At 43.9% G+C, this 23,613-nt stretch overlaps 2 protein-coding genes across 6 annotated transcripts in view; one reads left to right on the top strand and one right to left on the bottom strand.

Annotated features, from left to right (window-relative positions):
- Positions 1-1,731: 1,731 nt before the first annotated feature.
- On the bottom strand, positions 1,732-13,070 carry Bhmt2 (betaine--homocysteine S-methyltransferase 2). 3 transcript variants are annotated; one of them, XM_063258407.1, is made up of 8 exons: positions 13,049-13,070; positions 8,581-8,713; positions 6,881-6,972; positions 5,724-5,915; positions 3,867-4,014; positions 3,466-3,648; positions 3,008-3,236; positions 1,732-2,412 (listed from the first exon to the last, which is right to left on the bottom strand). In XM_063258407.1, the coding sequence occupies exons 3-8, from the start codon at positions 6,956-6,958 to the stop codon at positions 2,331-2,333; spliced, it is 912 nt and encodes a 303-aa protein (XP_063114477.1). In that variant the 5' UTR covers positions 6,959-6,972; positions 8,581-8,713; positions 13,049-13,070; the 3' UTR covers positions 1,732-2,330. The 3 variants fall into 3 exon arrangements, with proteins under 3 accessions (XP_063114477.1, XP_003464437.2, XP_063114476.1); XM_003464389.4 differs by lacking the exon at positions 13,049-13,070 and adding an exon at positions 12,395-12,534; XM_063258406.1 differs by lacking the exon at positions 13,049-13,070 and adding an exon at positions 11,992-12,248.
- Positions 12,455-23,613, top strand: part of Dmgdh (dimethylglycine dehydrogenase) — a 44,476-nt gene continuing 33,317 nt past the window's right edge. For all 3 annotated transcript variants that reach the window (XM_063258404.1, XM_003464405.4, XM_013146617.3), the window contains exons 1-4: positions 12,455-12,711; positions 17,369-17,543; positions 19,342-19,440; positions 20,848-21,012. In XM_063258404.1, coding sequence (XP_063114474.1) covers positions 12,455-12,711; positions 17,369-17,543; positions 19,342-19,440; positions 20,848-21,012 — 696 coding nt within the window. The remainder of the gene's footprint in view (positions 12,712-17,368; positions 17,544-19,341; positions 19,441-20,847; positions 21,013-23,613) is intronic.

Below are 23,613 nucleotides of genomic sequence, written 5' to 3'. Positions count from 1 at the left end.
TCATCAGCACCAACATCTTTTATGAGCTGTGTTCTGAGAAACTTCAGGTCTTCTAAGTTTCCAGGTCATCATGAATAACCCTATTACTGTTGCGAAGCCTGAAATACTTTTCTAAACAACAGATAGTAAAAACCCTATGTGGAAATAGGCAGTGAACTCACAGCAGGGGCACTTCTGCTGGTGACTTCAGGAACAGCAGCCTGTGACTGCAGTGTTCACAAGTAACCACACATCGTCAGTAATTGCAGGAGTGGAGACTGTGCCTACTTTAGGTTCAGTCTTTTTTCCTCTGAAGTTTTCTCTTTCAAAAAGAATGATTAGCATCTCAGAAAGTTCAACCTCTGTAAAATAGAGACTTGAACATTGCTCCAGGCTGACATCCCATCGCAGAGAGACAGGAAGTGGCCTTTTCCCAACACATGTTGATCACCAGAAAAATGTCTCCACTATGTGCAACCCAGCTGCCTTCTGCAACTCTGCAAGATTTGGTAGAAAATGAATCATCAATTTGTTGGCTTTCTTGACTTTGACCTTGAAACGGTGGTTCCAAAACTAAATGATTATAATTTTGTTTCCTTGGGCCCATGAAGAAAGCCAAACTTATGAGTTGAACAGAAGAGATCCTATAATTTCCCCCTCTTCAGTCTTGGTCTTCCAGAACTGGTGGGAAGGCTTTCATCGGGAATATGTAATCTATTGTAAAGCCAAGGTTCTCTGGGTCACTCTGTACACTGACTGACTTCACTCTGTACCCCATCTCCTTAACCTTGGCAACAACTCCTAATTCCTCAGTGCTGGAACCTTGGGGCCAAAGCTTTTGTCACTGTACATTGCCATGTGAGCATCAGAAAAATTGCCTACGATGGGTCATGAAAAGTACAGTTGTCTTCTGTGCCCTTTCTGTCTTCCAAGTCCTGTTCTTTCTTCTAGCAGGTGCTGATGATCTATAACCCATGTTTCTCATAAGTAACCAGATGCCTCTCAAACTACCACAGACCCCATGGAGTGGATTTCTGGCTAACTCATGGAAGAGTTTTCCAAGGATGAGAGGAGTTTTTAAAAGAAATGAGTGATTTAGGGAGGGTTCAGAGAGAGACTGGTGGGCCCTGGTGAAAGCAGTGACCCTCTTGCCTCAGCCTCCTGAGTTCAGGAATTCAGCCACCATATCCAGCTAATTTATTATATATCTTATGTAGAACTAGGAGAGGAATTTGAAGCCTCCAAGCACAAAAAAAGTGTATAAGGAAATAAAAATGCTGATTACTCTGTTACACAGTTTAAAATGTATAAAGTTGCCTAATAGTTTAAAAACTTTGTGTATTTGTATTTATGAAAATATATAAATATATATTTATATAAATATACAAATATAAACATATTTTAAGTGGCCTGTTTATATAGGCCACTTAAAAATAAAATAAATACTGTTGCAACAGAAATATTTGGATCAACTCTGATAAAAGCAATAGCTGTATGCATGAAAAGGTGGGGGAACAGCCTGGTTGAGAACCAGATTCCTGAGCAGGACTATGTGGGTTTGAAGCCCAGCTGATCAACCCCACACCTAGTGCAGCGTGACCCGGCAAGTGGGGGACTCACTCACCGGCCCACCACTGTGCTACAAACACTATCTCCCTGCCTCACACACAGGGAAAGGCCTGTGACAGTGTGGAACAAATTCTTAGTATGATTATCCCGAAGAACACCCACAGAACTTAAAACCCTCAAGCATTCTGTGCAGTAAATTATTTTTATTAATGATCACAGCTGATCCATTGTTATGAACAAAAGAGAAATGGCAATTAACACAAACCTAAGGCAAGAAAATATCAGACCAAGATGGATTTGAATTCTGACTTTTTAGAAAGGTCTTCAAAACTTTATCAATGTTTATTTATGTTATGTAATCAACCTGTGCCTGTCGCTGAGCATCTGTGATCCTGCCTCATACAATGCGAAACAAGAAGAGTCAGAGCAGCATGGGTCATGGTCCTTGTCCTTAGATGGTCTAAACTCTAGTTGCTGGTGATTAGAAAGACACAATTTAAAAATCTTTAGGATCTAATGGTCCCTTAAAGGAAGAGTGATTGTAGAACGCATTTGCTTCGGCAGGGAATGTCTGATGTTGGTGATCGAGGCTGTGCACAGTGTGTTTGCATCCTTTCTCCAGGCTGCCTTGAAGCTTTGCACAAATCAGTGAAGAACACAGCACTGGGGCATGGCCCTCAGAAACCAGGGGCGGCAGCTCCCGAAGGCTGAAGGTGAGGACCAACTCTTTCAGGTTCCGGCACGGGAGGCTGTGTCACTGCATCGTATTCTGTCTCTGTGCCTCAGATATCTGGCTTTGACAGTGAAGGACAGAAGGGTCTGCCTGAAGCTGGCAGCAGATTCTCCCAATATTCCCTGCTAGCCCTGTGTTGAAAAATATGTATCATGAACTAAATAAAAGATCCATTCTTATTTTATAAGTCCAGTGTTGTAAATGTAAACACATGCATGTACATGTGCATATATGAGAAAATGTGTGCATTCTCACACATACATGTTTTGGTGGATGATGAAGCTGAAATACAGGCCTTTACCTTTCCAAGCGCTTCCAGTTCCTAAATTATGCTATTTGTTATAGTGAGCTCTTTTATCAAGGCCTCCTGAATTATGAGATTCCAGAGAGCTTGCCCTACCCCTCCCACCATGATAGGACCCAGAAAGAAGTCACTCTCTGCAAGAAGGGCTGAATACCACACCTGCCAGCACCGTGTCTGGGACTTCTAGGCTTTAGGACTGTGAGAAATAAACTTCTGTTGTTTATAAGGAACCCAGTTTACGGATTTTGTGATAGCATCCTGAACAGACTGAATAAGATAAAAATAAAATGTGAAAGGAAATGGTACTAGGAGGGAGGAGAGTGACTTATTTTTATTTTATATACTTCCATACGGTTTGAATTTTCATTATCATATATGCATGGATGGTAATGAGATAAAATAAAAGTAATAAAAATTCCTACCTTGCTCTAATCCAGGGTTTGGTGTGCATACTGAGAGCACTTCCCCAGCTTCCGTGTTTTTCTGAAGCAGGCGGCAAAAATCCCCTTTCTGGGGCCAGCTCCTCTGCAATTGCCCTGATGTGATAGGGCTCAAACCCACAGCACCCGCCGATGTACCGGACCCCTAGCTCATAGGCCTCTCTGGCGTATTTCTGAATATCCCATCGGGTGGCAACTCTGGGTTCCAGTCCTGTGATATAACAGTTATGGCATTTCTGTCCCCTTTGTCAAATGCATTCTTTCCAATGAAAGACCTGTCACCTTAGTTATGCATTCCTCAGATAACTTGTGTTTGATCAACACTGAAGGCTTTTATCTTAACGCAGGATCATATTCTACACTGTACCTCTACTTTGTCATAGCCATTGCGTCTTGTCACAATGAGAAACCTAAGGCCCTCTTTCCATGTGGGAGCTTACCAAAGGGATATTCTGGGAGGTCCAGGAAGCCTCCTTTGCCACAGTCAGGTGTGTGGAAGCCCAAGGGCTGTGCCATCAGGTGGCGGCTCAGCCCCGCAGCCTCCAGGCCCAGCTTCATGAGATGAAGTGTCTGCAAGCTGGTTCTGGGCCCAAATCTGCAGTTCACACCAACGATGTCAGCCCCTGCACAGGGACAGACCAATCGTACTTCATATATTCCCTTTGTGAAAGTCAGAAGCTGTCTGAGAATTAGCTCCCCCAAGAGTTACCCATAAAGCAATTGATTCCAGTTAGTTCTTTCATTCCCTTTCTATTTTCTTACTGCTCTCAGAATATTAAACCACATTGTTAGGGTTCCTAAACAGTTGCTGGGCCACCCCCATGCCATGGGTTCAAGTTACCTGCTTTTGCCAGTTCCACGGCACACGCCCCAGGAGCCACCCCGTGCATGTCGCCCTCGGGGCCAATGCACATCGTCACCGCCACAGGCTTGCCCGATTCTTTCAAGACTTCCACAGCCCACACGGCTTCTTCCACATGCTCAAAATACTAAGAGAGATGTCACTTTTTCTACTGGTCTAAGTATAAAGTACAATGATAGAACACAAACATCACAGGACAGTCATAAAAATGACTACACATAAATGATAAAGCCTGCTAACGCATGTGTCTCCAGCACTCTGATGAAAGGGTACCTTTCTGAATAAATATGTTAATTTCTTCAAGGATAATATATAGATTTTCATTCAGAGGTCATCATTTTTTTGTGTGTGTACTAGGGATTGAACTCACAACTTTGTGCTCACCAGGCAAGTGCTTGAGTCTTAGAGCTAAATCCCTGGCCCATCAGGGGTCATCATTTAGTGAAATGATGACTATTAGTAAAACACACATATATGTGCATTTGAAATAATAATTTTGAAGGACTGAAAATTTAGATTATCAATTTTGGGCTCCTGTTTCATAGAACTTGGATAATCTGAGAAACAATGGGTAGTTGGTCATGTGTTATGTTTGAAGGCATTTTTACATATATTTGCTTCTAATTAGCTGGTGTGAAGGGGAGGGAAGCACATTTTCGCAGAGAAGCCATAACTGATCAGAGAAGAAGCCACTCAGCAGCCTTGCCAGTGGTGGCCTGGACACCTGGTCTGCTGAGGGCGCACAGGCTCTTCCAGCAGCACCCCAATCCAGAAGCTAACTTCGAGGAAAGTTCATTCTTCCTTCCTGATTTGGAAACAAATGGCAGAAGCAGTGTGTGAGGAATGATAGGATATGAGAGGTTCCTGAACCTGCAAAGCCGTCTCCCTCATGAGGACTCGGTGGGCAGCAGACAGTGGTCTCAGCCAATGACTCCTCTAGCAGCTCAGCTGGGCCCTGTGGCTCTGGGCCTTGGGGAGGCCAGTGAGGCTGGGTCTGCCCTGGAGTGAGCAGGGATGGAGGGGAAACACCAGCTGGGCCACTCTCCTGTGGTTCAGGGTAAAGCAGGTGTGAGGGGTTAAGCCAGGTGGTGGCAGCTGTTTGTTGGCAAATGGGGAATGACAGTTTTGGCTTTGGATGGAGGAAAGAGAATGTTCTAAATCTTCCTGTGCAGTCAATGGCCACTGCTTACCAACCCTTTCTTCATGTCATGTGTTCTAACTGGAGGGAAAGCAGAAGTAGAAATTGAAGAAGAGAAGAGAAGTACTCAGTACTAAGTCTTCCTAGTGGGGCCTGGGTGAGCGGAGCAGCCAAAGACAGTGGTACCTTAGTGCTCACCGGTAACCACTTCAGGGAGGCACAGGGAAGGTACTGAGAGCTACAAGTATCAAAGAAGTCATTTTGGTTGGAAAGGTGGTGAGTCACAAGGCAACCAACACCCACAAGTTTGAGCTTGCAAAGTGAGTCCAGGGACAAAATTTTTGCATCAAAATGTGTTGAATACCAAATTCAAGGAGTTTCAAAGCAGTGGAGTACCAAGGTCTGACTGTATCTCACTCCCAGCGTGGCCTTGCTTGCTGGGGAGGGAGATGTTTGAGCCCTGTGCACTTCCTCTTGGAAGGTCTCCAAACCAGTCACTGCAACCACTCACACCTTAGAGAACAGAGGCTATGTCAGGCCTCCCTGGGTCATCCCTTGGCCTCACAGGAATCCAGTCTACAAATAGGAGAGTACTGGCTGGCCCTCGATGCACTGCTGGATGCTGCTGACCATGCACACACAGGACACAAGCACATGAGGCCAGCCAGCACTCTGACAGAAGCTGAGGCTGGGCTTACCTCTGCAATCAGGAAGTCCACATTTTTCCTGGTGAAAACCTTCAGCTGTAGTCGGAAAAGTTTTTTAATTCGAGCTTCATCCTTGTGGTCTTTGTACACTGAGGACTGGCAGACTCCTCCTGCCACCAGAGCATCACCTTTGCCAGCCACTTCCCTGGCCAGATCACAAGCGGCAACATTTGCCTCTTCCCACTGAAGTAAAAAACGACAAGTCAAGACGGTAAGCTGGGCATTCTGAATGTGAAATACAATAGCTAACAAAAGGACAAAGTCACTCATTTGTACTTCAATGTGAGAAGCCAGCAGAGCCTCTAGGTACAACCCATAACATAGGCATGGCATTATATTGCCATTTAATGCACTCACCACACTGAATCTTGATAAGTGCTTATTTGTTTGCCTTCATGTTTGAGCATGGCCCTCTTCAGAATAGGGTCTACACCTTTCCTTTTTAATGTTTTTAAATTTTTTAAAATTTTGCTTTTTTGAGACAGGGTCTCACCATAAATTTAGACTGGCGTAGAACTCGCTGCAATCCTCCTACCTCAGCCTTCCACATGCTGGGACTACAGGCATGCAATACCACGCCCCGTGGATCTACGCCTTTGTACTAAGCATGGAGCATGGCCCACAACCATACTAATCCCATTAAACAAACAAATGAACATCTACATTTACAACAACTAACACTTGGCACTTGCTAGACATTTTACACACTTCTGCACCCTTTGTCTTGTCCATGCTTTTCCACAGGTCTATGAACATAAGGCTGGTGTCATTTCATGCTGCAGTGAGTGCAATGTTTAATGCAGGGAACTGTCCTACGCAGTCTCCCAGGCAACAAGGAGCAAAGCTGGGTATCAAACCTAATTCTCTCATTACTAGGCCAGAGCTGTGTTCTTCAGTCTCTGGACAGGGAGAGAAGAAACAGAATGCTGTGAAATGAAAGGAAGAAAGAAGCATCCACAGTGTTCTTTCTCCAGAAGGACAGCCCAGGTCAGCCCTCCAATGGCCATTTCTGTCAGTCCATGTTCTCTTCCACCCAAAGAGCAGGAAGAGCTCCTTTCCACCATGCTGAGTTAGCAGGCACTGCAGAGGATTCTGTCTATAATGCAGGAGCACGGTTGCCCCTTCTCACTAGCACAGGTGCAACTCACCTTGCTTTCCATGCAGTCCTCACTGGCAGAAAAGGTGAATGTCTGCATGACATTTGACCCCGCCCTCAAGAATTCCATGTGAAGCTGACGAACTACAAAACAGTTAGGTTTTTAAAATAATAATAATAATAATAATGATGATATGATGATGATGATGATGACAGGAGCTACCACTTTGACCTACCTCAGCAGCAACCTCAGTTCCATCTCTTTCAGTCAGTTGTGAAATCCAAGGGACTCAGGACAGGTGTGCTGTCTAGAGATGCCCTGCCGTCCTCCTGAGGCTAAGCCCATCACCCATCTCTCTGTCTGGAGAGGCTTATCACACACCTGAAGTGCTTGTGGAAGGCACCAGTGTGGCACCCACAGTGAGCAAGGGGCAGGGATGGCTGAGGTAGGAGGATCACAAGTTTTAGCCTAGCCTGAGCAATTCAGTGACCTCACAAGACCTGGTCTCAAAAAGGAGTTGGAGGACTGGGGTTGCTCAATGCAAAGTTCAGTCCCCAGTTCTAGCAGTCTGAACATAGCCTTGAGCCTCTCAAAAAGTCAGCCCCATCTTTCTCTTCACCTTCACCTCCACTCTACATCCTTATCCTTGCTATCTCAGCACTTTCTTCCAAAATTAAGAACAAATTCTTCTTGGGTCAAATGAAAATTTCCTGCAAAGCAGCACACAGACCTTAGTCCTGCCCCTCATTAGAACCCTGGCAGTCTGCAGAAGCAGTGGGAGGGGCACCTGTGCCTAAGGTACCCTAGGCATCCTGGGGGCTCACTCATGGGCCCACACCTGCATCACATGACACATGAAGTCCTTGGAGAGGCTCAAGGACTCATGAAAGACCATGTAGCTGATCAGGGAGAATTAAGACAAGACCCTAGGTATGCCTAGTATATACATGTATGAGTAAAATCAGTACCACTCAAGGCTACATTCGTAGCTTATATTTTGTTTTTCCATATTCTTGGTTGTATTACCCCACCACCACCATTTTTTTTTTTTTTTTTTTTTTTTTTTTTTGCACTGGGGATGGAATTCACAACCCCGCACTTACCAGGCAAGCGCTTGAACCACTGAGCTAAATCCCTGGCCCTATTTTCCTCTTTTAAAAGCACAAACATACAGAAAGAAGATAGAGTTAAGGTTCCAATTTGATGTTATCAATCAGTCCTGTAAGTTTCTTCTTTCTTTGCTCACCCAGCCCCCTGGCCAGAAGCATGATTACTCCTCTGCCTGCTTACCCTAAACCTGGCTGGGAGTGATGTTTAAGGCTGATGACTGCCATTTATCACTTTCACTGTAGAGGCCACTGTAGTGCGCACATCAGTAGGCAAGAGGAGCAAGAGCAATGACACTTTTCACTATTTTAAGGAAACTCCTGCATATTGTGAGTACTAACATGTATATTTTAGCATTGTTCATAAGAAGATGCCAGTAGGAGAAGAGATGGGGGAGAAGGAGGGGAGGGGAGAGGAGGGGAGGGAAGGGAGAGAAGGGAAAGGGCAAGGAGAAGGAGGAGAGGGAGAATGGAGTCATTTCTTTTACATGCTTTAGCTCACATCTTGCCATTGCCTCCACAACTTGGCAGTTTTGCCAGTGAAACTTTCCTTAGAAATGCTCACTATTACTTGTTGATTTTCTCTGACTTGCATTTATGCAAAATATCATTCAGTTAAACACTCTGGGGTAATGCAACACTGACCTGCATCTGGATGCTCTACCACAGCTTCCGGAGTCCAGAGCCCTGCCTTCACATAGCCCCGCTTCTCCAGAGTTAGGAGGAAGCTGCCATCCCCAATCACCACCTCGCCATTGTCCAGATGCTCCAGAATACCCTGAAGAGGAGAGAAAGGAAAATCACCTGATCTCTTCCCACAAACTGCTTTTTTTCTTTTTTAATGCAATTTCTAATTATAGAAGAGGTGGCACTGTGTTGTTGGAGCTGCAGTTCTGTTAAAACTGGCTCTAATAGTATTTCAGAGAGAGTAAGCAATCTTGGCCAATCCAGGGATCTTTTTTGTGCAATCAATCAAATGGTCTATTTGTTTCACAATTACTCTGCCTCAAATTATAGTGAAAGTGCTGATGTCCTGGTAATTATTTTGTTTTTTCAACATGTTCATGGGCACACTGTTAGTTGCCTAACTTATATGCATTCTCCCTTTTTTCTGCTAGTGTGTTCATGTGGGAAGATGTCATATAGCTTAAAAACATTTCCCAGGTTCCCTGCTACTGGGATGGCCTTGGACACAGCAGAAGCTAGGAGACAGGTGAAAGGTGGCTGAGGACCTGGGTGAAGGCACTGTTCTCCTGAACTGGTGCCCACTCCCTCCCTTCTTGTCTCTTTTTTCCTTCCTAATCAGAAGTCAGTATAACCCTTGGAGTACAGAAAGTATGCTGCAGCCTTACCACTGGAAATCACATGCTAATATTATAGGCAGCCAAGTGAGCCAGTAATTAATAGACACTCAGAGAACGATGGGCCCTGGAGATGAAGAGCAATATAAGATTACACTGTGATTTGTACTGCTAGCCCAGTAGACCCAGAGAGTATAGGAGGGTGACCAGAACATCCAGACCCTCCTTCACTTCCCTCTCCAGGAATCTCTGTCCTTTTTATATTAGAAGTTATAGGTAAGCTAAAGTTAATAATTTCCGCCTACATGACTCGCTTCCCTATTGGATCAATGTTAGCAAAGCTCTATCGCTGGACTCCTATGCACTGATTGTTCTTGGACCCATGTTGTACCCATGTGTGACGTTGCTGTATAAATTGCCCCCAGCAAAGGGCCTCAGCAACTACCCTCTCAGGACCCCTCCTGCAAATCCAGGAGCTCATTGTTTATAGCAAGGCTCTCCAGACTTCCTCCTCCTCTTCATGATTCCATTCCTCCTCTCATTGAGAGGCCATGAGCTCAGTACAACTGACATCTCACAGTTGGGAGTTGCTTTCCCATGGCACAGGGCTGGTGGAGCCACCTGCCAACAGGAACCTGGTTTCTCAAAGACTTTCCCAAGTCCCCTCGGGTGGCTCACCTCTGGATCTCTAGCAGGGAGGGAAACATAACTCCACATTTGTGTTAACTAAGTTAAGGATCAAATTTAACACTGCTCATCAAACAGTTCCAGATGAGGCAAACATTATTCTGGGCTATAGGTCAGCCTGTCACCTCCATGTCCAATCTGTCACAGGGTTGCATCAGTGTCTCTCTTATCCATTTCTCATATTCACTCAGCACTGGGTCATTGGGATGGTCTCGCCCCCATCTGCCTGTCCTGTAGCATCTAGTTACCTGGCTCTTTCCTCACTTTCACTGTAGGAGAGGAGGGAATGGGAACACAGCTTCTCTGTCTAGACTCCTATGCTGTCTTCTGGCACCTCACAAGGAGGAGCCCCTTATTAAAATATACCAGCAGCTTAGCAGAGAAACAAGACTGTTCTGAAAATGTCAGATGTGTCACATATTCTACAATTTTGGCCCTGAAGAAAAAAAGTCACACCTGAACAGAGGCGTTTTAAGAAAAGTGAAGTACATATTATGACCTCATGGCATTAAATAACGGTGAGACATTTTCATTTGCCATATGGATGTCTGTGTTTGTCAAACACTTCAAACTTGCCACTTCAAGCTGATAGTAAACAGATGAAGTGTTTAGGATTTGTATTCAAAGCATCTTCTAGTCCCTCCTTCCCTGCTGTGCTAACCACCGCAGTTAATTAGTACACCTGTATGAGCTAAAGACATTTTAGGATGACAAGGACAGGAGCACAAAGGAAAAAGAACACTATAGGATTCTGCAGTGTTGACATTTATTTGCATCCTTTCACGCATGTCGGCAGTGAGCCTGCCTTGGGCTGGGTACATTTGTGCCTCCTTTCTGCAGACATCAACACCTCAGTGCTCTGGATTGGAAACTGGCTTCAGGGCCAACTATTCACGTTCAAGTGAGGACAACTTCACCTTGCAGCAGGAGGTGGACTGAAGACTCACTCTGTCTAAAATATCTGCCAACTGCTTGGTGCTTGTGGATTAAAAGTCTGTTTGGAGTTTTCTGTGGTGCTTAAATGAATTCTTAAAGTAAACCTGTTAGCTGAGAGAGGGAGATTACCTCCTGCTGACACCTTAACCCCAGGCGCACATTACCTAACATGCCAGAATTGCAGTGACACAAGAGCAGACAACCCCAAGGACTTGCACAGGGCCTGACATTTAGAAACATTTTTTAAAAAATGAATTGTAAAAGTGGATACAGAATCCAAGAAAACTGAGAGAAGTTAGCACAAGGTTCTTTGCTTTTTTATCTTTTCATTAACCTCCTTTCCTTCACTTTCACAGTCGGAACATATCTGGAAACAACTTTTTGAAATCCGCGTGTCGCACCATGTCACCTGTACCACAGTGGTGTCCTCCCTTGCCATGTAACACTACAGCTTTCATATTCTTCCATCACGAATCTCTTTCCACACGTGCCAGAGCACCTTCCTTATCTCATGCTTTTCTGAGCGGCTGCTGGATAACTTCAGCCACAGGCCTTAATTTATGTAGCATTCCCTACTGAAGGGTAGCTTTTTTTTTTTTAGATGACAAATTCTTTCATCACATTTAGAATTAAAACATCCCTTTAAATATTCGCGTGTTACGGCACAAGGATAGAAAAACACAGGACTTTGTACAAGCTTAATTACTCCAATTTCTGAAGTGCCAAAAAATGAAATGGAAAATAATGGCCTACCCCAAAGCTGTCATGTATGGTAATTCACTTCTCCAACATGTACAGATTAAAGTATTAAATGTACTACTTGGACTTCTGATTCTTGGTTAAAAACTGCATGACTGGTATAGTCTAGTTAAGAAGTTGCTAGGCTTCTGGATGCTCCTCTACAGTTTCCTTGAAAACAGTGCAACTTTAACAGTCTTACAGAGCACAGATTACTTTTTAACGAGTCATTATATAAACGACCCTCGCTAGAGGCAATAAACACATTCCATAGTTAACCATATTTACCAATTAAGGAATAAAAATTAAAATTTTGAATGTTTTATTGCATATTAATAAAACAAAGCTTTGAATATACCACAATGTAAAACATGTAAAAACATTAAATTCCTACCTATAACCAGATTCAGTGTGAAGGGATGGCTTCTCCTAACATTTTAGTGTTAACGAATAAACGGTGCTCATTCCCAGCCTGTGCACCCTTGCCTGTTCAGCAAGTGGCTCTCTGGGGTCCCCGGGCCATTGCTCTTCGCTCTAGAGTTGGATCCACTGTGGAAAGGTTTGGTCGTCCCTTCCCTGCACCCCGCACACCAACCCTGCAGAAATAAAACTGGAAGGGCCCCAGAAAGGAGACTCAGCCAGCTCTTGGGGAAACTGAGGCTCAGAGAGCTCACCAGGCCTCTCTAAGGCGTCGGGGCTGCGCTTGGGACCCAGACGGGATCTGAACCCCGGCCTGCCTGGAGCCCAGTGGCCAGAGGGCCTGGCTGGGAGACTGGGGAGGAGGACGAGGCACTCACCCTCCTGGCCGTGGGTCCTCCGCCGGGCGCCATCGCTAGCTCTGCGGGCTCTGGGACCGGATGCGCGCCCAAATCCCGCCCTGCCCAGGGTGGTTCCGCCAGCCGCCGGCCCCCTGCTTACTCTGGTTACCCGGGCCGCAAAGGCCACTCGGTCAGCCCCACCGCCCCGGCAGCCCGGCTCCTCCAGCCCGCCTCGCCATGCTCCGCGCGGCGGCGCGCCCGCTGTGGGGCCTCGCGCTGCCCCGGGATCCCGTCCTGTCCCCGGTTCGCCCCCTGTCCTGGGGTCCCGCTCAGACTCGGGGCTCAGCCCGTGCCGGGTGAGTGGGGTGCCCACGAGCCGCAGGGTGGGCTCGGCCGGGGCTCCGGCGCGGAGCCAGTGTAGGGAGGGTCGCGCGCAAGGTGGCCTCGCCCCACCCAGTCCCCTCGCTCGGCCTCCGTGTTCCTCGCCTCACGAGGCCCGCGAGGGCTTTGCTTCCTAGCATCTAGGGGCTCGGAGACGGTCCGTGGCTGCGCCTGGTGCATCTGCCCTGAGCTTTCTTTCTTTCCTTTCTTTTTGTACCAGGGATTGTGCTCATGCCCTGAGCTGCTAGAGACTGAAGGAAAGTGTATGGGAAGGTGTTATGCGCTCAGGTTTGGGCATGCTCCGCAGCCTACCGGTAAAATCAATTTCTAAAGGCGAAATTGACTGGAAAGCCCCAAAAGTAACAGATTCACTGAAAGATGGCAGGACTCTCATTCCCCACCCACTAGTGTCTCTGCCTGCCCCCTGGTTCCTACAGTGGCAACCGCTTTGTGCCTGTCAAATCACATAGGAGACAGTGACGTTTTCGGCTTGAACTGGTCTGTATTTAAATAGCGCAGTGCTCTGCAGATTCTGCACGGCTTCTGTTCACTAGTGCAGCTGACTCACTATTTAGTATTTAGTCATACCAGGGACTAAACACAGGGCTTTCACAATGAGCTACATCTTCAGCCCCTTTAATTTTTTTTTTCAATTACTTTTTAAATTGTGAAACAGCGTGTCACCAAGTCACAAGGTTGCCCAGGCTGGACTTGCCATCTTCTTCCTCAGCCACCACAGTGCTGGGGTTACAGGTGTATACTGCCGTTGCGGGCTCCCGCTTTTTATCTTACAATTTAAAACCTAAAATTTTGGAAATCAGATGACCCAGTTTTTGACATCCATCCATCCTTCTTCTTAAATATTTAACGTGGTGACATTCAAGGTCGGCCTTGGTGCTAGGAACAGAAGAGCTGCCAAGGCTGTGTCAGTTACCTGGGACTTGATCTTATACTCCTGGGCTTCGGTTTGCTTATCAACAGAACAGAGATAAATATTTGCTCTGCCAGACTCACAGGATCATTGCAAATTTTAAATAAGAGATTACCTATGAGGGTCCTTTGCAGAGTATAAAACAACATCAGAATACTTATAATGGTACTTTACTTCAAGCAAAAGGACAGAGAAATTTAACTCATGTGAGCTGATTTGTTTAAAAGTGACTAGATGTTACATTCAGGATTGCCCAAAAATATATTTTACTCATTTAGCAATATGTAGTTTTATATTCAACAGATCAAACTTTAAATGATTTTATTTCTACTGTATGTTCTTTATAGACCAACACCCAAACTGTCAAGAAGATGTTTGAGTTTTGGAAGGCACTCAGTCAAACAAAGTGACAATATAAAAAGGTTTACATTTCTGAGTAAGGAGAAAGGGGGAGAGGGTGTCAGGTAGGAAACAAGGAAGATGGAGAGGATCAAAATACATTACACACATTGAAACCCCAAAACATGGCACTGGAGAGGTGAGTGGGCAAAGCAAACAAAGGTCAAGGTGAGCAAACTGTGAATGTATGAATCTGCCAAAATGAAACCCATTCATCTGTAAATTCGATAGGCACTAGTAGAAAGATGAAAAAAGCAAGACCCATGTCTAAGATAGGAAGGACACAGGTGACATGGGTTTTCTTTTTTTTCTCACTGCTCTGACTTTACTGGATTCTGACTGTATTTTTATCAAGCTTTAAAAGTTACCTAGTCTGGCATGCATCATATATGGTTGGAAGAAGAAATATGATACCTTTGATGATGTTTTATCTTGTCTTGCAAACTATGTTTTGCAGAGCAGGAGATGGTGAGACCCTTCATCTACATTTTCCTAAAACAGTTATTCAATTACAGTGGGTGCTCAAATCTAGATTTCCTGGTCTTAAATTCTTTATTCTTTTTGTTTTACCTGACCATTGTCCTGAAATCATATTTTTTTCTTTGAACCCACAAAAACACATCTTTAAAATTATTGTCATTTCTATAATTGTTTCAAGTACAGTACAAGATCTCCCCAGTCCATATAAAAATGGATTTTTATGCAAAGTTGTTATGCATACATTATATTTTTTTCTTAAGCAGCATACAAAGATGGTAAAAGTCATTTAGAAACAGACTGAGAGTTAATGGAACATATTATAGCACAAGAAAATTAAGAAGTGTTCAATAATCATGAGGTTATTTTAAAAGCACCCATGGATCAACGTAAACTTTTGTTGACCAACTCTGGGACAATTTGGCATTAAATACTAAACAGTAATTGGTTACAATCCCCACTGAATACGGTAAATAGACACAAATTGATACTGATACAGGAAACAAGCAAGACCTGAAGGAAGCAGTGTTCCTGGTACAGTGACAATGTAAATGCAATGGGGCATGACTGACATAAGACACAATCAACAGGTACTAAAATCACTTAGGAAGTGTTTGATAAGGAACGGGACATTTTCCATGGTTTTAAGGGAACACCATATATTTGTACTTATGACAACAAAAGAGAATGTAGTAACTTTACCAAATAAACCAGACAGCCACCACCCTAAGCAAGTCACCAGACTTTTATAAGCCACACCAATGCTGGGGCACACAGCATCCATCACACGCTTCCTAATCACATACACAGGAGACCTAATATCACTTAGTGATGTTCTCCTCACAAATGTGTGACCTAAATGCCAAACTCAGAAGGAGGTGAACTGTTAAAAAATGTCAAGCTGAGGAAACACAAAGGGGGTCCTAAATTCAAGAGAACTAAAGAGAGGGCTGCAGATTTGATTATTAACTGGAAAAAGAAATATAAATGCATTATCGGGATAATATACTAAGTTTTAATATGATTATAAACAAGATTGTATTAATGTTAAATAGCCTCATTTTGATAACTGTATTATAGTTATGTAAAAGAATGTGGTTATATATGTGTATGAGTGTAAGAAACAAGTACAGGAATACTTAGAAGTATCTGCAATTTGCTCTAAAAACTGTACACATATAATACACATATAAATATTTAGATATACACATGATATAATATATGGGAATCATTGGGAGTACATCACAGATAAATTTCTTTTCTGAGTATTCTGAGAGTTTTTTCTACAGTTTTTGCAACTTTTCTGTAAGCTTGAAATTATATCTAAATAGAAAATCAGTTCCTGAATCAGTTAAACCAACAATGAAGAGAAATCTCTAGCCTAGGCAAATTTTGAAGGCAGGTTAGATGGCTATTAAGGCTTTTCAGCAATGTTATCAATATATTACATCCTTCCAAATAAAGGATAATAAAATAGTTGGTATAATTAGTATCATTATATTAATTTTAAGGAAAGTGTTTATCTGGTTTTCTTCTTAGATTAAAACATACCTTAGTTGAGTACAAGGCATGTACTTATAATCCCAGCTACTTAGGAGCTGAGAGAGGAAAAATCTCAAGTGTGGGGCCAACCTGAGCAATTTAAGAGGATCCTGCCTCCAAATAAAAATCTTAAAAAGGATCTGTGGTATAGTTCAACTGCAGAGCAAGCACAAGGCCCTAAACTCAGCAAAACAAAACAAAGCAAAAAGCAATATATCCTAAAAATCACAACTTTTAGACTGTGTCACCAAAAATAATGAGGGAAATTTCCTCAGAATTTTAATAATTTATACTGTGAATCTCTAAATTAGAAATTAAGTAAGAAAAGAGTTGGTGGTTAATTGGTAAGCACTGTATAATAAGGAACATACTCTTTACTCATGTATTCTGTTGTACTTACTCATTGCCAAGTATCTTAGGTGCTCGATTACTGCATTGAACCCATAGACCAAAGGACAGCTAAGGGGGATCCTGAGTGCCGGCTAGACGGACCTTTCTGCTACACCCTGGTCTCAGTGGCCCTCCAGCCCCTGACTGCCACATAGCCGTTCTTCCTTTCTTCTTTCCTCACTTTGCCCACTCAATTTGCCCTCAGTCGACACTCAAATCAGCAGCCTCCTTCTCACTCATGCTCATAGGATCCTGTGTCCCTCTCACCACCGACACTTCCACAGCTGTGCTATTTGCTCCTCTCTCTGCCTGGCTGTGGTGTACATTCCAGGGAGTAGCAGCAGTGTCTGTTTTGGCTGGCCCTTGGTGCCCTGTTTGTGGCAGGAGCTTGGGAAGTCCTGGATGAGTGGATAGGAAGAGTGAAGAAAGAATGAGTAGGTGAAGGAGTGAGTGACTTGGATGCTTGGTGGGAGGCAGCAATTAATCTCCTACATCATGAGCACTGTCTTTAATAGAACTGTATTTTGGGAAGAGACTCATGTAGGAAAATTACAATTAATAGAGGGTTGAGGTTCAACCATGATAATTATTAGACATATTCATGTTTTTAAATAAACAAAATTATTCTCTAGATTCTTTGCAGGTGAAGATGCTATCTGTGAACCTCTTTAGCTATGTTTGTTCTGGCAGTGCCCCAGGGTCCTGCCATAGGACTGAGCCAGCTCAGATGTCCCCTGTCTTCCCCACCAGGGGTCTGGGTTTGGATGCCCAGGATATTAAAGAGCACCATGCAAATCAGAGTCACTGGGTGTTAGGAACAAGAGAACTGGGCTAGGGGAAACACATTGATCAGCCAAGTAAAGTTACCATGTCCTAAAAACATTGTTTTCCAGAGCAGAAAGCCCGTCTCTGCCTGCAGAAATGACATGGAAAGACAATGCGGAGACTGTGATCATAGGAGGTGGCTGCGTGGGTGTGAGCCTGGCCTATCACCTGGCCAAAGCAGGCATGAGGGATGTGGTCTTGCTGGAGAAGTCAGAGCTCACGGCCGGGTCCACCTGGCACGCAGTAAGCAGGGAACCCACGCCTTCCTGAGCCCAAACCATGCCCTCCCTCCTAAGGGCAGCCCTGACCACCCTGGGCTCTCAGGGTGCCATGCCAGTGGGGAAGCACCAGTGCCTGCAGCTTAGCGGGGTACCCTGGGGCAGCACTCAGTTCTTACTGATTTCACGGTTTCATCTGGCATACGTGGCTTCTGGGCTGCCACTCTCTATCCGTGTGACTTCCAGCAAGTGACTTCAGTTTCTGTTTTCTGATTGGAAGACAGCAATGCTGCTCTTAGCGCACCTTAGGCACACAGCTGGGCGGGTTTGGCTGTTGGTTACACAGTCCTGCCTGTAATGTGCCTCATCCTTTCCTTCCAGCAGCCCCCAGTGCTTTCCTCTCTCTTCTGGTCTCCCTTCTGCTTTCCTAGTCTCCCTTTCTTTGGCCCCCTAGATGCCTTATAGGAGAGGAAAGAGGAACTATTTGCCTTTCTGAGTCTGGCTCATTTCACCTAACTTTATTATGATCTCCCATTTCTTTCTTTGCTGTAAACTACATGGCTTCATTGCTGTAAACTTGGCTTTCTTTGCTGTAAACTACATGGCTTCTTACGGCCACATACTTACCACATCTTTACGCATCATCTGCTGATGTAGGCTATGAAGTGAAATGTCAGTACAGTCTACAGGATGGGGTTCTGAGGAAGTGAGCATGTGTAAAGGTACTACACTGAAGGGGCACTGGCTAGGAGAGCCTGCCTAGAGGGCCCAGGCCTTGCTCTGTCCTCCTGTTGGCATTTGGTGGTCCTTGTACCTCTTTTACTTAAGGTCTTAATTTTGTGTCATGAGACAAGGCCCTGGCCTCATGAAGACTCAAATACGCAGACAGTGCCTCAGAGCTGCAGCTTTCATGTTGGGTAAAACCCCAGGCTAAAGCAATTTTGCATACGTCACAATCTACAGGACTTTTCTAGTGCAATGAGACAAATTGGAAGCTCCCAGGTAAAGACCCAGAGTCGTCCTTGCTTTTTTTTTTTAATCATTCAGTTATTTCTGAAGTCTGCAAAGGATGGGGGAAGAGATTTACAATGCTGGTGCAATTTGCTTTTGGAGGAAGAGCTGGGTAGTGCCGGCCTTACTCGTCACCCTGTCTGAATGGCTGTCCCCCTGAGAACAGAAAGCTAGAGAAGACTTTCGAGGGCATTTTGGTATCCAGAAACCTGCCCAACTGCCTGGCCAAGTCTTTCCATACCTGACTGTCCTGGACTTCCCAGATGGTCAGAGGCTCCAGGAACTCGCACCAGCCTGGCTCTTCTCAGCTGGCCCTCATTTCTCCATCTGGATGGGGCCTGCTGCCCACTCTGTCCAGCACGATTGCAGCAAGTGGCTCTCTGAAGATTCTCCCCTGGATCACTTCCTCCTGAAGGCAGGGAGGGTCAGAGAAGCCACCATGTCTCGCCTTTCTCCAGGCTTCAGGCTATCTTGTGGAAACAAGGTGACCTTCTCGGCCCTCCTGTACCTCTTCCTCAGTGCCTCCAGTTACCCACGTGATAAAGATCTGTGAGGAGCCTGAGGTCTAGGAGGTGAGGCTGAAACCCAGCCCCTGGCTGCTGCACCTCTTACTTATATGACTGAGATTGTGCCATGTCACACACCCCAAGCTTTATACTCTGGGAGTCCACACTGATTCTGATGAGTTCTCAGGGGTCAGTTAGTGCATCTGTTTCTTGCTGGCATTAAGTTAGTACTTATTTTGGATAAACTAGTAACATTTTGAGAAAAAAAGTTTTTCTTCAGAATTTCTTTTTCTCTCTACTTTTAAGGCAGGCTTAACAACTTACTTTCATCCTGGAATAAACTTGAAGAAAATACACTATTACAGCATCAAACTTTACGAGAAACTGGAGGAGGAAACCGGGCAGGTAAATGCATTGCTCTTGAACTCACCTGGAAGACTGGTCCATCAGAATCTGCATGGGTTCTGAAGGGTTTGAGGTATTATGCGTAGGGCTACGCACAGTGATATCACTAATGTTGCAGAGAAACAGCGCAGGGGTAAAGGTAAGGACCTCTGTCATTTGTTTTTAAATTAATTTAATGATGTGTATTATCTATACATTAACCATTTTTATTTTTAAATGAAGCAAGAATAAAAAATAGCTTCCAGGGCCAGGGAGTTACCTCAGCGGCACAGCGGCACCTGTAGCATGCCAGCACCTGCCTGGCAAGTATGAGCTCATGAGTTTGAGTCCTGGTACCAAAAATAAATAAACAAATAAACAATAAAAAAATAGCTTCCAAAACTATCTTTAGCCAGTGATTAAATCTAGAAAATTTTAAAAGCCCAGAGCCTTCTTGCCACTGGACAGCAGGGTCTGACGATGGCATGTGCCAACTCATTACAGGCTTTGAGAGGTGCTGCGGAAAACCCTCACTCTTAACTTTATCACTTGTGTCCTCAAAACACAAGGGCGACAGAGAGTTCCATAGGCTAAGATTAAAGGCTGCTTCTCACGCTGTCTTTCCTTCCTTCCACCAGCTACCCCTACCCCTGCAGGATGAGGCCCAGGGCCTGGAGTGGCTTCAGCAGTCCAGTCTCCACCACTGACCTTGCCCACTGCTCCAGTGTCCTGCCATCTTCCTGATGTGTGCTGCGGCTAATCATAAATCTGCCCTGTGCTGGCTCTCCAAGTCCGTTATTTGTGCTTTTTGCGTATATTTATTTACATGTTTTTCTGTTGCTTCTACCTAAAGCAGCATTCCAGCGCCACATCTCCTCATCCTAGGAGCATTCCTGCACACTACACATAATAATGCCAGTCTCTCTCTATTGTAATTATTTCCCCAGTGGATCATGACAGCCTGAAGGCAAGGACAACTTCTTTTATCCCTGTAACCCAGGGTCTTGCGGAGGCTTGGCCAACTGTAAGACTGCAATCAATGTCAAATGGATGCTTGGCTGTTTAATTCACCTCATCTCTAGCATCATCATTTCAGCCTGTACATTAAGTTCACCCTGGATTATTGCAGTGCATTTTGCTTTCTGTCTTCAACTGTAGGTGGTCAAGCTCATCAAGGAGGGGTCTTTGTCTTTCCCATTCACCCCTACATCTCTGGGGCTCAGGCTGGTGCTGGATACAGGGGAGGCACTGGGTGAATAGCTGCTGCTGAATGTCTTTGCAGAAGATGCAGATATTTTATGCAGTTAACTCTTTCTCTGCAGAGCATCACTGTCCTCATATACCTGCATTTTTGAGTTTGTGCTGGAGATCTGTATTTAAGTGCCAAGTAACATGATACATCTTCTTTTCTTGGAATTATTGTCACAGATGGTAGGATTCCATCAGCCAGGAAGTATCAGAATTGCTACAACTCCTATAAGGGTAGATGAATTTAAATACCAAATGACACGCACCGGCTGGCATGCTACAGAACAGTATATTATTGGACCTGAAAAAATCCAAGAGATGTTTCCTTTACTTAACATGGATAAGGTATTTGAGGAGCATTTTTACCAATTGTTGAGTTGAATTTAAATTTTTTAAATGTTAAGAAGTTAATTTAAAACAGAAATAATTTTGGGTATTCATTTCAAATGGCAAAGTTAGATGATTAATACCAAATTTTTGGCAAATTACCATGTGGGTAATTTTACCAAATTACCATAACAGGTGGGTTATTATGTATACTAAATGAAATATGAAAAAGGTAATTAAAACTATCATCAGCTCTTCACTTATGACAACTGAGGAAATCTTTTCCATACCTTTATACTAATGTGTCCCTCAGATGAAAGGCTCTCCATTCATACAGCTGTTTGAGAACTGCAGGGAATTGATAACCTGAATAAGTTCCATCAAGTTATTTTTTTGAAAAGCAACTTAAAATGCTACATATGTTCCACAAATATCACCATGCTCATAGCTGTACTTCCCTAACAGTTTCTCCCAGGCCTGGATCTAGATTTATCCCAAATTTTTCTGAAAAAAAATCACTTGACAGAGAATGTAGTGATTTTGCCTTGCTCAGTGACCATTCCTTTTGAATAATGGCAAAACTAACACTGTGTCACACACTTATCTACCAAGGACCATGTTGAGACATTTGTATGCATAATTTATTTAATCTTCATACTATTATAAAGTATACATTATACTACATAGGATACTGAATCTTAGTTTACACAGTGGGCTAAGCCGTTCAGTTAGGAAGAGCTGGAGAAAGGTCTGAGCCCAGCCGTCTGCCTCCACTGCACGTGCACCATGGGGCTGTTCACCAAATCCAACACTGTGTCACCCAGTGGTAACTACTGCAGCATTTCTGGTCTCTGAGATTCTCTGATATTGCTGTTGCTTCTGGGCATGTCACCTTCATGGGTCTTTCCAGAGCCCCTTGTCTGTAGTATCTATAGTGCCAGCAGTGAGATGGCAGGTTGGTATTAAACACTGCATTATCTGCAGTGAAATTTTGACTCCAGTCCTTGTCAAGAGGTGCTTCACTCTGATTATATGTCAGTCCTACAATACTTTGCTGGTGTTCTCACCATGAGGATTTTTCTCAAGAGCACTAATCAATGGAAATCCATGTGAGGATGTTCTCTGGATCCAGGCAGAATGCCAAATCAAACAGATAGGAAATTGCTATGACAAGGATGCAACCATTTACAAAACACTAAATATGACATTCAGAAGTCTTTGGTAATGTAAATTTCATTAAATCTAAAACTCCCTTGCATTAAAAGGATTACATTTGTTGTGACAAACTTCCCACAAACAAAAGTTCAGGCTCACATGACTTCACTGGTTAATTCTACCAGACACTGAAATTTACATTTGTGAAGGGTTCAAAAGCAGAAAAGAATACTTTCCAACTCATTTTATAAAGCCTGCATTACCCTAATACAAAAACCAAAGATATCACAAGAAAAAAAACATAGGTGAAAACTTCTCAGCCCAATACTGGCAATCTGACTTCTGCAATTCATCAAAAGGGTTGTACAGCATGACTGTGTGGAACATATCCCAGGAATGCAGGGTTGGTTTAATACCTGAAAGTCGGTCAACATTTATAGGGTATAGGAAAAACCACACAGTAATTGAAATAGCTGCATAAATAATATCTGACAAGAGCTCTTTGTTCATATTTGGTGCTAAATAGATTTTTTTAGTAGGTGAGACCTAGAGTTATAATATTTCACTGTGTTCATTCTGTCGATTTAATTTCCTCTTAGTTCCAGTCTTCTGTCTTCCCACAGTATCTAGCCTGAAGCCCTGACATACAACTGGCATGCAAAAATTAGTTGTGGAACTTTGAATTAAGTTTAGGTAAATTTTTCTGGCACTAGCCTTAACATGTGAATTTGTTAACAATGTTAAATAATTAAATATAAATTATAACTGTTTTGGTAGTTAGGATTAGATTTAGCTTTGCATGTCAGAAACCAAAATAATAACACTTAAGTGAGATTTAAGGTTTTTTCCCTGTTTTGTTTATGCAGTCCAAGTCTGAAATGGTGACTCTTTTTTGTAAAGGCTTTAGGGCCCCAGTCACCTTCCAGACCATGGCTCTGTCACCCCTGGCATGTGAGCCTTATCACACAATAATGATTTCAAGATGGCAGTGCCAGTGCCAGCCCTCTTGTCTGCACTGCAGACATCAGAGCGAAGTGAGGAACAAGGAAGAAAGGCTGGCACTGGTTGCCTTTAGAAATGGTTTGTGGCAGCTGACACATGGTATTTTATTTGGATTTCTGTTGACCAGAACTTAGTCGTAGTTTCAGGTACCAGCTGGAACTAGTAGCTCCCAGGCAGGTTGGAAACTGTACACTTTGTTCTTAGTGGCCAACCACCCCAGTAAATGCTGGAGCTTCACTGCTACCGCGGAAGGGGTTTGGGAAAAAGCCTCAAGCCTCCTACTTAGCCATCTGCTTAACACTCATGCAAATCCTAAGTGGGACTTAGGAGAACAAAGATGTGCGGAGTGACCAAGCTTTTCCAGGTGTGCTTTAAAAGTCCAGTTTCATCAAACATAGGCTGGCAGGATACAGTTGTAATAAGTACAGTTGTAATAAGTTGTAATAAGTGTCTATTTGTGTG

The sequence above is a fragment of the Cavia porcellus genome, unplaced genomic scaffold (assembly GCF_034190915.1).
Source record: "Cavia porcellus strain 051 isolate PalLab524CR breed Dunkin Hartley unplaced genomic scaffold, mCavPor4.1 scaffold_11, whole genome shotgun sequence".
Taxonomy (NCBI): Eukaryota; Metazoa; Chordata; class Mammalia; order Rodentia; family Caviidae; genus Cavia; species Cavia porcellus.
This window is presented reverse-complemented; position numbering and strand designations above follow the sequence as displayed.